At 45.2% G+C, this 16,571-nt stretch overlaps 1 protein-coding gene across 1 annotated transcript in view; it reads right to left on the bottom strand.

Moving 5' to 3' along the window:
* The window catches only part of HMCN1 (hemicentin 1), a 325,430-nt gene that overhangs the window by 82,083 nt on the left and 226,776 nt on the right, over positions 1-16,571 (bottom strand). Inside the window, exons 48-53 of the mRNA XM_073356688.2 lie at positions 14,229-14,315; positions 12,654-12,845; positions 11,613-11,786; positions 9,513-9,626; positions 1,771-1,916; positions 378-528 (exon numbers count right to left, since the gene is read on the bottom strand). Of these exons, the coding sequence (XP_073212789.2) occupies positions 378-528; positions 1,771-1,916; positions 9,513-9,626; positions 11,613-11,786; positions 12,654-12,845; positions 14,229-14,315 (864 nt within the window). The remainder of the gene's footprint in view (positions 1-377; positions 529-1,770; positions 1,917-9,512; positions 9,627-11,612; positions 11,787-12,653; positions 12,846-14,228; positions 14,316-16,571) is intronic.

Below are 16,571 nucleotides of genomic sequence, written 5' to 3'. Positions count from 1 at the left end.
AAGAATCCTGTGTCTAAACAGTGGGAACCATACCTCTGAGTTGGCAGAAACAAGTAGTAGACCTGGCCTACCATTTCTTGTTTCTCTGGTCTAAATTTTTTTTGTAATTTTTAAAATAACCAGGCCTTCTATTTCTTAAATATGAATAATATATAAATTTAATAAAGAGCTCATACTTAAAATATTTTCTCTTACTAAATACCTAAAAAATTAGAGCAAGCAGGTCAAATTACCCTTGGTCTAGACTGATCCAGTGCGGGGAAAATAAGAAAAGTATAAACAATTTCAGTGCTCCAAACCAAATATTACTAGAAAATGACTCACATTGACAGAATAAGAGAATTTTATTATTATTTTAACTTTGTTTCCCTCTTTACCTTGTATGTTCACATCAAATTCTATTTCATCCTCTCCAGCAACGTTGGATGCCACACACATGTAACGACCAGTGTCTGATACCTGAGCTTCCTTTATCTGCAGAGTCCGGCCACTGGCTTGGATGGTAACATGAGCATCTGGTTTAATAGGCTGTGATTAAATTTAAACAAATTTATAAGTATTAAATAAAATAAATGCTTGAAGTATTAAGAATCATGAAAGTAATCTGATGGTACAGCCATTTTGCTCTAACACACCAGTCAAATTACTTACATCTACCTTGACATGACCACTTGACTAAGCGTTTTAAAGCAAGTTGGGAATAAGAAAACATGTTCTTTTAAACTCAACTCTTTCCTTTTTGATTTCCTTGGCTTTGCCAAGAGTAACAGAAAAATATATCTATTATTATTGTTCCCAGTAACATTAGGAATCACACTCCAGCCAGGAGGCCTGATCCTGTGAGATGCTAAGCCTATTAATGTGCCTATGGTCTAGAATATAGCAAAATGTGTCTATGGCCTAGAATATAGCAAAAAGTCACAGTACCATGATACTAAGCTTACAAACTAATGAAATATATATGATAAATGTAAGTGAAGAAACTTAATGGGAAAGGAGCCCTTTACAGGAATAAAAAGTTATTTACAAAGAAAAAAATATCTACTCTTTCCAAGCAGATGTCTTGCATTATTTTATTTTAAAATGCAATTAATCTGAAGAATGACTATAAATATAATGTTGTGGTGCCCTCAGTTCATTCCCTTTCAACAACTTTTGTACTCAGGGTCTCATTTTTCCCCAAAATCTGCGCATGGAGGGGAACCCCTTTGGAAGGTCAGCTGCTTCTGGGGCATTGTCACCTCTTTTCAGAACCCAGTGGAGGGTTCTCTGCAAGTTCTAGAGAACCAGGGTGAAGAGGGGCAAGGCCAGGATGGCAAAGGGAGGACTGAGGGTGGGACCAGGATGTTACGCCTCTCTCCAGCACAAGCCTTGGGGGGAATCTGCACAAGAGGTAGTCAGCCTTCTGTGCAATGACCACTCAATACGAAGGAACAAGCAGTCTCAGGCAGAGGAAGTTTGGCAGCACTGTCCCACCTGCACTGCAAGTGAACCAGAGGGAGAAGTAGGAGCTCTAGTGCCAGTGTGCAGAGGGACTTGGCCTATAGCAGATTCCCTGAGATCCATAAAATTGTGGAGTAGTACCCACAATCCATAATATTGGGGATGGGGGCAGGAGGAGGACAGCAGGGAGCCATTGATTTCAGTGGTGCAGGATCAGGAGCCATGTGTGCACCTATGGTGCTATAAAAATGTTGATTAAAAATTATGATATTCAACTGCTTCTGTAAGAAAAACTACCCATTAAAAGGAATTAAATTTGTGACTGACCTGTCCATCCTTGTACCAGCTGATAGCAGCAGCAGGAATCGCATGAACTTCACACTCTAGTGTAAGGCTGTTGTTTACTTTGATCTTCACTTCTTTAGGAGAGAGACCCATCCTTGAGATATCTCCTTTGTTAATGACGGGTGGAACTGCACAAAACAAACATCCCAAAGAAGTGAAAGAGATTTCCCTGACTGAATTAACATGTTATACATCATTTAAAATGAACCAGACATAGGGACAGCAAGGATAATAACCATAGAGTAAAAAAATACATGCCTCTGTGATCCTTTTCTCCAAGCACCACAGCTGGGTTATTACAAAACAGCAGCGCTTAACTTTTTGGTGAAAATGCACCAGACTACATTCTTGACTGTCCCACTCTACCATGTAACTCGCTTTCATATTTACCTACTATTTAATCAAAAATAATGAATATTAAAGCCAGTATTTTCAAAAAAACGTGCCTAAAGTTAGGCTTTTGAATTCTTAATGAGTAGAGCTGGTCAAAACTCAGAATATCCTTTCCTTGGGAAATTCTGACATTTTGAAATTTGTTGTCATTCTGATTCAGAATTTTGAAATTTGCCACAAAATGAAATTTTGGGAAAACAATGAGTTTTGGGTCAATGAAAACATTTTGTTCCAGTTTTGACTTGACATTTAAAAAATTATATTATAATTTATAATAAAAAATAAATGTCTACATTCCCACATAAAGTTTTGATTTTGATGAATAGGTATTTTCTGATGGAAGAACATTCCACTGAAAAGTTTTTGACCAGCTCTAACCTAAATAAGCTCCAAGTGAAATTCTATTTCTTTTCAGTGTCACTGTACAGCCTTTCTTAAACGGTGAGCTCTCTGGCACAGAGACCATCTTTACATTATAGTATACAGAGCCTAGCTAGCTCAATGGGACCACAATCCCTGACTGAGTCCTCTAGGTACTTCTCCAATTCAAATAAACAATAATAATAATAATTAATAATAAACAATAAAGTTACAAGATGGGGTTGGGAACAGCCCAAACTCCTTTTCAGTTTAGAGCACTAACCAATGAATGGAAGATGGGAAGCAATGTTTAACTGGGGGCCCAAGCAAAGAGTCTCAGCATTAAAATAGAGTGGAACACTTAGAATATTGGCCCCAAGAGTCTGAAGTACGAGTACTGGTAATAGTTACTAGGGATGGTTGAAATCACTGTTGTAAGGAAGAATCAGAAAGAATTGAAAGTGCTGACACGGAACCTTGCATGGGAAGGGAGGGAGTTGGTGGCATTTTACTACAAAATATAATAATGAGTGGTTTTACCTCACTCAAGTAAAAACTTCCCATTAGATATTAGGCTCTACTTTTAAAAATAGCTCTGGAGTCTGTGGGCTTTCACAGTTCTTCAGCTGTGCAGTATCCATCTGACTTGAAAGCCCAAAAGACAGTTACCTTTTCCGTAACTGGTGTTCTTCGAGATGTGTTGCTCATGTCTATTCCACAATAGGTGTGCCTGCTCGCCACGTGCACCAGTGCCGGAAGTTTTTCCCCAGTGGGGGAGCACCCCCTGCAACCCCTGGAGTGGCACCTGCCTGGTGCAGTATAAGGGAAACTGCATGCTCCCCCCACCCTCAGTTCCTTCTTGCCAGACAACTCCGACAGAGGGGAAGGAGGGTGGGATATGGACTAGACATGAACAACACATCTTGAAGAACACCATTTACGGAAAAGATAACTGTCTTTTCTTCGTCAAGTGATTGCTCACGTGTATTCCACAATAGGTGATTCCAAGCTGTATCTGTTGGAGGTGGGTAGGAGTTCACAAGTTCCCAGGCCGGAGGACAGCCCTGCCAAACCCGGCGTCATCCCTGGTTTGGGAGACGATCGCATAGTGCGAGGTGAACGTGTGAACCGAAGACCTCGTGGTGGCCCTACAGGTGTCCTGAATGGGGACATGGGCCATGAAGGCAGCCAACGAGGCCTGCGCCCGAACACCCGCCAGCTCATAACAGGTACGGATGCACAAAGTGATCCAATTGGAAAGCCGCTGAGTGGAAATCGGCTGGCCCCTTGTGCGCTCGGCCAAGGCAACAAACAGTTGCGAGGACTTTCTGAATGGCTTAGTCTGCTCAAGTTAGAAAGCCAGAGCCCACTGCACATCGAGCATGTGGAGACGGCGCTCCTCACTGGATGCATGGGTCTTGGGCAGAGGACTGGTAGAAAAATGTCCTGCCTTGTGTGGTAAGCAGAGACCACCTTCGGGAGGAATGCGGGGTATGGGCAGAGCTGGACCTTATCTTTATGAAAAATCATGTACGGCGGCTCAGAAGTCAGGGCCTGAGCTCTGAGACTCGCCTCGCCGACGTGATTGCAACCAGGAAAGCCACCTTCCACGAGAGATGACACCAGGAGTACATGGCCAGTGGTTCAAAACGGGGCCCCGTGAGACAAACCAACACCAGGTTCAGGTCCCACTGCGGGACCAGGGGTCTAGAATATGGGAAAAGACGGTCCAACCCCTTGAGGAACCAGCCAGTCATAGAATGGGAAAATACCGTGTGTCCCTACACTGGCGGATGGAAGGCCGATATGGCTGCCAGGTGCACCTTGACTGACGAAGGCGCCAGGCCCTGGGCTCTCAGGTGGAGGAGGTAGCCAAGAATAAGCTGGATCGGGGTGGTCACGGGATAGACACCGTGGTCCACTGCCCATCTAGAAAAATGGGACCACTTTGCCAAATAAGCACGGCGAGTGGAGGGCCATCTATTTTCAAGGAGGACACGCTGAACCTGTTCTGAGCACGTCCTCTCCTCTCCGCCTAACCACTGAGCAGCTCATGCCGTGAGGTGAAGAGCCTCTAGGTTAGGATGGAGGAGGCGGCCCTGGTCCTGAGACAGCAGGTCCGGGTGGAGCGGCAATGGCCACAGCAGAGCTACCACCAGGCCTGTGATGGTCCCATGCCAATGTTGCCTGGGCCACGCCAGGGCAATCAGGATGACCCGGGCCTTGTCCGTCTTTATCTTCTCCAGGACCCTGCTGATTAGAGGGAATGGGGGGAAGGCATAGAGAAGCCGCCCTGACCAGGACAGGATAAAGGCATCAGAGATAGCGTCCTCCCCCGCCCCAGCTCCCTCCGAGCAGAACTGGGGACATCACCAGTTCTGTCAAGTCGCAAATAGGTCCACTTGGGGAATTCCCCACCTTCGGAAGAGCCGGTGGGCCACTTCCGGGTGGAGGGACCACTCATATTGCGAGGAAAAGTCCCTGCTCAAGTGATCCACTCTCTCATTCCAGGCGCCCAGTAGTTGGAAGGCCTTCAGTGGATGTCGTGGGATATTCAGAAATCAACAGCCTGAGGGCTTCGTGGCAGAGGATTGGGCCCCGCCTTGCCTGTTGATATAGAACATCGAGGTCATGTTGTCCGCAAGGACCCTGACTACCTTGACCTCCAGGTGCAAGCAGAAAGCCACACAGGCCAGGCGTACCGCCCTGAACTACTTGACATTTATATATAGGGTCAGGTCTTGGGCCGACCACAGGCCTTGGGTCTGAAAGTTCCCCACATGGGCCCCCCAACCCAGGTCCGACATGTCGGACACCAGCTTCAATGACGGGGCCCTGTCCCTGAATGGGACCCCTTGGAGCATGTTGTTTGGGGCGGACCACTACCATAGGGAGGTGATCACAGAGTCCGGCACGGTGAGGACCTTGTCCATCCTGTCCATGGCCTGGGAGAACTTCGAGGCCAACCAGAGTTGGAGGAGCCTCATCCTGAGTCTGGCATGACGGACCATGTATGTGCAACGCTAACATGTGACCCAAGAGCAACAGGCAAACCCTGGCTGTTGTCACCGGGAACTTTGAGACCGAGTCCATGAGACCTTTCAGGGTCTTGAATCTGTCTTGCGGGAGAGAGGCTGTGGCTGACGCTGAGTCCAGGAGAGCCCCGATAACCTCTATATGTTGGACCGGGACTAACATGGATTTGGTGCCATCTACCAATAGGTCCAAGGCGGTACACGTGGACAGTAGGAGTGCCACGTGATCCCTCACCTGAGACCAGGAGGTACCCTTGACCAGCCAATTGTCCAGATAGGGAAAAATCTGGACCCCCCTACAGTCTGAGGTAGGCCGCTACCACCGTCATGCATTTTGTAAACACCCTGGGACAGACAAAATGGGAGGATCGTGAATTGGTAGTGATTCTGTCCCACCACAAAACAGAGGAAGCACCTGTGCCCCTCGAATATGTGGATGTGCAAGTATGAGTCCTGCAGATCGAGGGCAGCATACCAGTCCCTGGGATCCAGGGAGGGGATGATGGAGGCCAGGGAAACCATGCAGAACTTGAGTTTCACCATGTACTGGTTCAGACTTTGCAGGTCCAGGATGGGTCTGAGGCCCCCTTTGGCCTTCAGGATAAGGAAGTATTGGGAGTAATACCCCCTGCCCATGAACTCCTCAGGCACTGCCTCTACCGCTGCTAGTCCTAGAAGCTGCCCCACCTCCTGCTCGAGCAGAGCCTTGTGTGAGGGGTCCCCCAATAGGGATGGGGGTGGGGGGTGGTTGGGCAGGGAGGAAGTAAACTGGAGGGTGTAACCCCGGGAGATGGTGTTGAGGACCCATCAGTCCAAGGTTAGCTATGACCATTCTGGGAGGAAAGGACACAACTGGTTGGAGAAGGGGAGCTTTATTGTGCGTGGATCCCTGATGAAGACTGGTGGGGTGCCCCCAAGCGGCCCGTCAAAAGCACCTTTTCCCCACCTGCTTGCCCTTAGAGGAGCCAGGCTGGAAGGCCGGCCAAGACTGCCTCTGTGGGCGTCTCTTATAGTCCTGTTGTTTCTTGTGGGTGGCCTCATACTTTGGGAAGGCAGCCTGGGTGGGAGTCTGCTGTGGCCTGAACTTAGGTCTTGCCGGAGCCGGTACATATAGGCCCAGAGTCTGGAGGGTCGTATGGGAGTCTTTCATGCCATGCAGATTTGTATCTGTCTCCTCCGCAAACAGGGCTTTCCTGTCAAAATGGGAGATCCTGCATGGAGGACTGTGCCTCGCTGGAAAGCCCAGAGAGCAGGAACCATGACGCCCATCTCATGGACACCGCAGAGGCCATGGATTGTGCAGCCGTATCCGCAGCATCCAAGGCTGCCTGCAGGGACGCCCTAGCAGCCGCTGCCCCCTCCTCCACTAGTGCCTTGAATTCCTTTCTATCACTCTTCTGGAGGGAGTCCTCAAACTTGGGCAGGGAGCCCCCCAGATTGAATTCGTACCGGCCCAGGAGAGCCTGATGATTTGCCACTCGCAACTGGAAGCTCAAAGACAAATAAATTTTCCTTCCAAAAGAGTCCAGTCTCCGAGAGTCTTTATTCTTTGGGGTTGGGGCTGGTTGATCCTGCCATTTCCTATGGTTGACTGACTCGACCACCAGGGAATTGGGCACCGGGTGCGTATACAAGTACTCATGCCCCTTGGTGGGTACTAAGTACTTGCGTTCCGCCTTCTTAGAGATAGGGGCCAACGAGGCTGGTGTCTGCCACAGGGCATTTGAAATTTTAGCCACCCCTTCATGAAGAGGCAAGGCCACCCTACCCAGTGCTGACGAGGACAGTACATTAAACAGGGAGTCTGAGGGCTCCTCCATCTCCTCTGCCTGGAGGTGGAGGCTTGCTGCCACCCTCTTTAAGAATTCTTGATGTGCCCTGAAGTCCTCCTGTCAGGCAGAGGGGGGCGGGGCCGCAATCGCCTCCTCCGGGCAGGGCGAGGAGACCCGGTGCAGCGCTCTGGGTATCGGCCGGCACCAGAGGGTCCAACACCTGGTCGGACTCTGGGAACGATGCCAAGGATGCACGTCCCAGCGACTCCTTCCTTGGGGGTCTGGATAGGGTGGCCGATGGAGCCTCCGAAGCACCGGCCACCGAGTGGGCCTTTAACGGGAGCTGCACTGGAGGCCACGGTGCCCACTGGTACCATTGGGCCGGCCACGATACTCGGTGCCACTGCACCTGCTGTGGCACTGGTGGGGTTGACTGTTGGGCTTGGCTGGCCTGGCCCATCAAAGGACGGCTATGAATGGAGGCCGGGCTGGCGTACGATCTGATGCTGCCTCTGGACTGGGAGGAGCAGCAGTGCCGGGATCAAAGTTGGCCATGGGACCACGATCTCGACGTGGAGGACTGGTCCAATGGTAGCAGCTGCTCCGCGGACGGCCTTGACGGGCAGACCCGCACCGGCGAGACGCCGGCAATCGACGCCCGGGGCTGCAATGTCTTGGCAGAGACTTGGAGCAGGAGTCTGAGCAGGAACGGCATTGATGACCATGCCGTGACCTGCTGTGGTACCCCCTCTGAGACGAAGACCGTTGGCGGCGCCTGTTGCGGTCCATCAATAATCACTCCTTGAGGACGAGCGGTGCCGAGAGTCCCAAACAGACGGAACCCAGACAGAGAGTCTGGTCGGCGTTGAGGGTGATCCACCTGCACTCTGTCCCAAGCGGTTGCTGGGCAGTGAATGGCATCGGGAACATTTCCTCGACCGAGACCAAGCCTGAGGCTACTGGGAGATCCCAGCGGTGGCTTGCCTCTAGAGCGTGGGGCCAACATCAGCAGCGCTCCGGGCAGCGGCATGGACATAACATCCCAGGCCACCTGGAGGGCTTCAGGCGTGGAAGGCATCTGGACATCTGGAGAGGCCTGTTCTGTAGGGACTGGGCTACTCCACTCAACGTGAGTCGGAGGCCTGGGGCCCGGTGGGGAGCGAGGACTGCCCGACATGGGTCTAGCCTCTGTCCCAGATTTCCTTTGGTGCCGCTGTGAAGAGGGAGTCTTCCTGGCCCTCTTGGCATGCCCCATGAACAGGGAGTGGTGCCAAATGTTGGATGGCACCGGAGGGTCGCCGCGTACCGACACCATGGTGCCAGGTACCGGTTCGGAGCGACGTGCCAGAGTCGGGCTCAGCGCCGACTCCATCAGGATGGCCTGGAGCCTAATGTCCCTTTCTCTTTTGGTCCAAGGCTTAAATGACTTGCAAATCTTGCACCTTTCGCTGATATGGATTTCTCCCAAACAGCGCAAACAGTCTGCGTGCGGGTCACTTCTTGGCATAGAACGCCTACAAGAGCCGCACGACTTAAAGCCCAGGACATGCCCTGGCCCAGCTCACTGACTAACTAAACTAACTGAACAGCTACCTAACTACAGGTACTAGCACTGAATAAATGAACAGTACTGGGGATCGAGCTACAGCAAAGCTGGAGCAGAGTAGTTCTGACACACCTTCACTGGCGGCAAGAAGGAACGGAGGGTGGGGAGAGCGCGCAGCTCCCCTTATACCGTGCCAGGCAGGCGCCACTCCAGAGGTCGCGGGGGACACTTCCCCCTACGGGTACTGCTAGGGGAAAAACTTCTGGCACTGGTGCACATGGCGAGCATGCACACCTATTGTGGAATACACATGAGCAATCACTTGAAGAAGAACAAACATTTCAGCAGAAAGAGAAGTGCATCATCTCTACATCTTCCCCTGGGCATTGCAAAGCCTCCAGTAACCTCAACTGAATGCTTGTAAATGGTGTCATGCAAATCTTCCTGATGTCTTTCAAGATGGTGGGCATGATTTGTATTAATGCAAGTGTTAGCTGGATAGAGTGAGTACCTGCTGGTTCAGAAACCCTAGTGAATAGCAGAATGGGTAAAACTGTAAAGAAAAAATGGAGGAACGAGAAAAAATTAAAACGTATTCCATTGTTATAACAAACTTACTGTAGATTTTCACTTCATAGTGTTTCAGTGTTTCCCCAGCTTCATTTGTGGCTATGCAGGTGTATCTACCAGCGCTGTCCTCCTGTGCATTTAGAATCTGCAGGATTCGCCCTCCTGCAGAAAGATGATATTATTCTCTAGCATTAGCATCATACTCTTGATCCTCAGGTTATTAATGTTTTCTGCAGTCATACTTTCAACCCTGAGAGCTAAATTCTTCTCTTGGATGTGTAAGCACAACTCACATTGAACTCAGAAGGAATTGCACATGTATAATTTAGGTCAGGATGTGGCACTATGTAGTAATGAATGTACAGTATCTGAATTGGGTATGGAATCACTCTCTCCTTGACTAGGTATGTGTTATAGTTCCTATGAAAGTGTTAAAGCAGTTCTGGACATGAATTAATTTATGGTCCTGTGCTTTGTCTGAATAATTGTGCTTCACCTTCTCTTTTCTGTGAACAAGTAAAAATGCACTAATTCTACATATAGGGCTGGATGGATCTGAGGCACTGTACTGTAGTTTAGTTTCAGCAGTGTACTTCAAGTGAAAAGATACTCAGTGTGGAGAATAGAGAGAAGATAACACTCTTATGTGAAATGTTGTGAATATTAGTGAATCAACAGGATTTGAGACTCCAGATATGCAATTCACTCAAATTGCCTGTACGCTTCAGCATGCATCAGTTTCCTTCTCACAAATTCATGCTTATGTGTGATTTATACTCACTACATTCGCAGAGCACAACCCCAATTTAAACTGGCTACAACTCCCTTCAGCCTGAATTCTTAGGAACTGTCCCCCAGTGAAGTCATTTAATTCCCACATACCAGTAATGCTCACATTTCCTCCCACAGGTGCAAAATTACCAGTAGTGAAGTGTAACAAAAGTGTAACATTCATTTTCATTATATTACCTACAATCTTACCAAAAAAACTTTCCCCTATTTCATATGTCCACAAAGGGCTAGACAAGAGATAATCCAACAAAAGGACAATTACTTTTTTACTTTCTTGATGGTGAGTTACTAATGAGCTATAAAAAATGCAACAGCAGAACCTCAGAGTTATGAACACCTTGAGAACAGAAGTTGTTCGTAACTCTGAAATGTTCATAACTCGGAACAAACGTTCTGGTTGTTCTTTTAAAAGTTTACAACTGAACATTGACTTAATACAGCTTTGAAACTTTACTATGCAGAAGAAAAATGCTGCTCTCTTCCTATTTTAGTACTTTACATTTAACACAGTACTGTACTGTATTTGCTTGCTATTTTTTTGGAGGGGGGGGTGGAGAGGTGTCTCTGCTGCTGCCTGATTGTTTACTTTTGGTTCCAAATGAGGTGTGTGGTTGACCGGTCAGTTCGTAACTCTGGTGTTCATAACTCTGAGGTTTTACTGTATCTTATTTATTTAGCTTTTCTGTTTGTGCTGTCTGTCTATCTTCACTTCCTCTTCAGTTATACCCCCCTATTTCTGAAGTGTTCCCATTATTTTCACAGACAAGTCTAAAGATTAACAGCACAAGGTATGACATATTTTTAGCAGACCTCCTTAATTCTGCTTAATTAGTTTGTAGGCACATCCATTTTATATCCAAATTGTAGTAAGAGGGTAAAATTGCCTAATTTGCACAAATAGATCTTCCTGCAAATTTTGCAGACATAATTAAGGAGGTAAACTGGAAATTTCCATAAGTCATTCAATTTGCCTTTTTAATATAGATATGATTTAGTATGGTAATGAATACACTTTAAAGTTATCAAGCGATAGTGGTGATGTGTGTCATTATCAATATTTCAAATGAATTTACCATGTTATTATTATGCTGTTACCACCTAACTTTAATCATTACATTGTAACTGTGCAATTAACTTGTCTCATCACCATCGTTTTACAGAGCAAAGGGATAAATATGATCTGAATGCATAAAAATAATTAATTAGCTAACGTTTGTGAAACACTGAGATCCTGGGATGAAAAATGCTACAGAAGTACAAAGTGATGCTATTATTACAACTAATTGTTTTGATTTATGAATGTGTCATTTGATAAGTGACAAAACATTTATTTTATTTAAGAATAAAAATAATTACCTGGCAAAATTCGGATATTTCTGTTAGATTCCAGTGGAGCTCCATCTTTTAGCCAGGTAATTGTAGCTGGTGGGTATGAATAAGCCTCACAAGCCAGGGATGTGGGGCTATTTAGGATAACAGTGACGTCTTCTGCACTGCCATGACTGTCGGTACCCGCAATGGTTGGAGACACTGGGAAGCAATAAGAAGATCCTCAGCAATGGAATTGACAGCCATTAAAAGCAATTTAAGGCTACTATAACTTTTAAATTGAGAACTGCTGGTGTTATTTGAAGTCTCTTTATAAAGAAAATTCAATATCCTGTTTAGGGACTTGGTTCTAACTTATATAAGTGGATGTGCATCACTACTAGGCGTGTGTGAACTGTTCACAACGAAACCCAGAACCAGGCAAAAGTCCTATAGCACTAGCTGAAGCTCTGTCTGGTTTCCTGTTTTGTCCTGAAGTTGAAATTCAGCCTACGTTCATAGAGGCTGTCCTTTTCAGATGCTGTCAAACGGTGCAAGGGGAGAAGGCTAGCCACCAGCTACTACTCCACCACCTCCCAAAGACTATTATCAGCTAGTGGTGAACAGGTCTACTGTCTGATCTTCCTGAAAACTATTGCTAGGCAGGGGATGTGGGCCAGGATATGAGACTATGTAAAAGAAACTCTACTGTATTAGTTGTAGTCTGTAACATGATAACCATCATAATAAAATAACAGGTGGTCTGAGTTTTTATGAAACAATATTTCCTTTAATGGTGTCCGTCACACATTTCTTCTGTAAAACACTAGACAATACACTGTTTTGTTCAATCTATATGTAGATTAATTCCTGTTCTAACTCCCTGTTTTCCAACCTAATTTGTTTCTTCTTAAAGGTATAGGTGCCTTATTAATATTAAATACTTTAGCAAGTATACAGCTGTAAGTATTTAACTCTAGTCAGGTAGCTTAGACATTGCTGCTATTAACTGTTAGAGCCACCCCAGCATGAATATCCACCTTTCAATGAGATGAATACCTTCTTTAGATAACCAGCACAATCACTTACCAAGTACATTGAGACTGTAACTTTTGCTTTTGTCACCAGCTATATTGGATGCAACACATGTATATCGCCCTGTGTAAGTAACTTGAGCATTGGTGATCTGAAGAAAACGTCCACTGGAAAGAATCTGGTGATCTCCATCCTGGGTAAGAGGCTGCCCATCTTTTACCCATGTAATCTTTGGTACAGGATTCCCTTAATAAAAATACAATTAATTGTAAGTGTTAATTACTGTAGCTTCTAGAATATGAAAAGTTACTGAACAATAGAAAAGAACATTTTCATGTGTCCACTTAAAATTTCCCTTTTAGGAAAGTTCTATAGAATACATATTCTATAGCCCTATAGGTTTTTGAACCATCCTCTAGAATTTTATAAGAACAGCCATACTGGGTCAGACCAATAGTCCATCTATGCCAGTATCCTGTTCTGACAGTGGCCAATGCCAGGTGCTTCAGAGAAAATGAACAGAAGAGGTAATCATCAAGTGATCCAATCCCCTGTTGCCCATTCACATCTTCTGACAACAGAGGCTAGAGACACCATCCCTGCCCATCTGGGCTACTAGTCATTGATGGACTTATTTGGTTATTTTTGGAACCCTGTTATAGTCTTGTCCTTCACAACATCCTCTGGCAAAGAGTTCCACAGGTTAACTGTGCATTGTATGACAAAATACTTCCTTTTGTTTGTTTTAAACTGACTTCCTGTTAATTTCATTTGGTGACCCCCTTGTTCTTATGTTATGAGAACGAGTAAATAACACTTCCTTATTTACTTTCTCCACTTCAGTCATGATATTATAGTCCTCTATCATATCCCACCTTAGTAGTTTCTTTTCTAAGCTAAAAAGTCCCAGTCTTGTTAATCTCTCCTCATATGGAAGCTTCTCCATATCCCTAATCATTTTTGTTGCCTTTTCTGTACCTTTTCCAATTCCAGTACATCTTTTTTGAGATGGGGGTTGACCACATCTGCACACAGTATTCAAGATGTGGGCATACCAGGGATATATATAGAAGTAATATATTTTCTGTCTTATTATCTATCCCTTTCCTAATGGTTCCCAACATTGTGTTAGGTTTTTTGACTGCTGCTGCACGCTGAGTGTATGCTTTCAGAGAACTATCCACAATGACTCCAAGATCTCTTTCTTGACTGGTAACTGCCAATTTAGACCCCATCATTTTATATGTATAGTTGGGATTATATTTTACAATGTGCATTACTTTGCACATAAAAGGGATATACTTTTCTGTTAAATTCTACAGGATGTTTAAAAAATAAACTATAGAAAGAGTCTCTCTCAAATTTTATAGGATATTTCTCTTAGGGTTATTTACTAAAAACACATTCATTTAAAAAACCCACTGCATTGACAGTGATATTAAAACATGTAAAAAAGAACAGTCAAGATAAAACTAAGAGACAAATTCTGGCTTTCAGCTATTTGTACATATACACTCAAACAACTGTGGTCAGGAAGGGAACTGTGATGTGGACAACTAACACACACACCAGGCTGCTGTGGGTTTAGCAGTTGAATAGGAAACATATTGTGACATTGCAAAGCCTTACCTATGACTTCACAAGTTAATGTAACACTGTGTTTTTCTTTCACTTTCACATCCTCCAGTTTATTCTCACCCACAATTCCTGGGGGCACTATTAGGGAGAAAAAAGGCATAATATTGCACACTATTAGTTACACCAATTTAAATATAACACACTACAGACCTATATTGGTATAACTATATCACTCAGGTGTGCGAAAAATTCATACCCGAGCGCCGTAATTATACCGACACAATCCCCAGTGTAGACAGTGCTATGTTGGCAGGAGTGCTTCTCCCATGGACTTAGCTACTGCCTCTCGGGAAGGTGGATTAATTACGCCAATTGGAGAGCTCTCACCCGTCGGTTTAGAGCATCTTCATTAAAGCGCTACATCAGCACAGTTGCACTGATGCAGCATAGTAAGCGTAGTCCTGCCCGATTTGTCTCTGTGTCTGAACATATCGCTTCTTTCGTATAAAAATAACAAATGGCTGAATCAGACCTACTAGGAACAGGCCCACATTGGTGACAGTGCAAAGTTACAACACCCGAGCAGGATTTACAGGAAACAAAATGTTCCACTCTACAACCAGCCAGCCCCACTGGCCAGCACCCCCACCTCAATCTCCCCCGCTTGCTCCTTTTGAGCTGGCTAGTCCTTGTGAGGTACTGGTGAAGAGCAGTCCTTGCACACTCAATACAAGGAGTACATTTGTGACTAGCCCTGCAGGGGAACACAGGAGAGAATCTGCTCATGACCTCTATTACCACTTGAGCACTTGCTCAAAGGTCGACCTGCAGTCTGACCCAAAATCTGTTCTATTTCTAACCACCTGTGTGCATACAGAAAACACACATCTGTGCAAATTACACATAAACAAGAAATACAGGCCAAGATACACTACTGTTAGTGAGAGGAGGATTTAACTCCCCGCTAATTTCAGGAGAGCAACCCCTGGTTTATGCCAGCAGAAGCAAAATCAGAATCAGGCAATAATGTTTGCACCACTGCTAACCACACTCACTCATTCATCTGCAGCTTTAGAGCCTAATTTCCTGGAAACAACCCTCATATTTTCAGTACTTGCATAAATAGACAAGGCACATGAAAACTGGCTCATTAGTATGTGTACCAACATGACCAGAGGCAAGCTGTGAACCTCTTACTCCCATTTGTGAGCCACCCCATTGGCATGATATGCTTCATTTATTGTTGGGAAAAGCGCAACACAGTTAACTCTGTGGTTTTGGAGAAGCAATTGCTTCTTTAAATGAAGGGCATTTTGTAGTACTTGGGTCAAGGAAAAAGGAGTTAGGACTCAGAGCAGTAATATAGCATAGAAGCTGAAGAAGACAAAGCAACATGGCTATAAGGAGGACTGGTTAGGTTCTCTGAAGTATAACAAGGGATTTAGAGAGACCTTTATAACTGGGAAGGAAGAGAAGATGATGAACTAGGGACCAAATTCTACCCACATGTAACCCCAAATAGTGCAGGTGTGACACTGCAATCCACAATGTTTTATGGAAATATGCTTATGAGTGTGAATATAATGTAACTGGAATATGTTATATGCAAAAGGTCTCTTGTAAGGTATCATTACAAAGCTTATAATCTACTGAGTGTGTGCATCCCATTTGTAAGAATGTATCATTCTTGTCTGAAACCAGGAATATGAAGTATAACTCTGAGGTCCCATTGTAATTATGCAAAGTGTGGGCCATTAATGGTGGTTTGGAAGCTTGATGGCTCCCATTGACTAGGACAATTGGCTGTAAATGGCTCTGTTAACTTTCAAACCTTCCTGTGTATGTGTAGGCCCGCCCAGGAAGAATGGAGGATGGGGGTCTCACAGGACATGTGACCATGTCACATGATACTGGAATCCATCTTAAATCTGGTACTTTTCCATTCAGAAGGGGGGGAGTGGACCCAGAGAGACAAAAGATTCACGCCTTGTGGCAAAGATATAAAAGGGGGTGGAACAGAACAAAGAGGGCTGCAGTCATCAGAACACCCCAGCTTTCTGCCTAAGATGTCTGCAGGAACTAACAAGGGATATAACAGGGGAAAGAATTGGGCCCAGACTAGGAAGGAGTCTAGCCTGTGAAAGAAGCTTATTGGAACATCTCCGAGGGTGAGATTTTACTTGTAATCAGTTTCTTGACGTATTAAGCTTAGACTTGTGTGTTTTGTTTTATTTTGCTTGATAACTCACTTTGTTCTCTCTGATTTTATTTGGAACCACTTAAATCCTACTTTTTATACTTAATAAAATCACTTTTGTTTATTAATTAATCCAGAGTAAGTGATTAATGAGTTTACCCTGTATAAGCTTTAAACAGAGTAAAACGATTAATTTG

This window comes from Lepidochelys kempii, chromosome 8 (genome assembly GCF_965140285.1).
Source record: "Lepidochelys kempii isolate rLepKem1 chromosome 8, rLepKem1.hap1, whole genome shotgun sequence".
NCBI lineage: Eukaryota > Metazoa > Chordata > Testudines > Cheloniidae > Lepidochelys > Lepidochelys kempii.
This window is presented reverse-complemented; position numbering and strand designations above follow the sequence as displayed.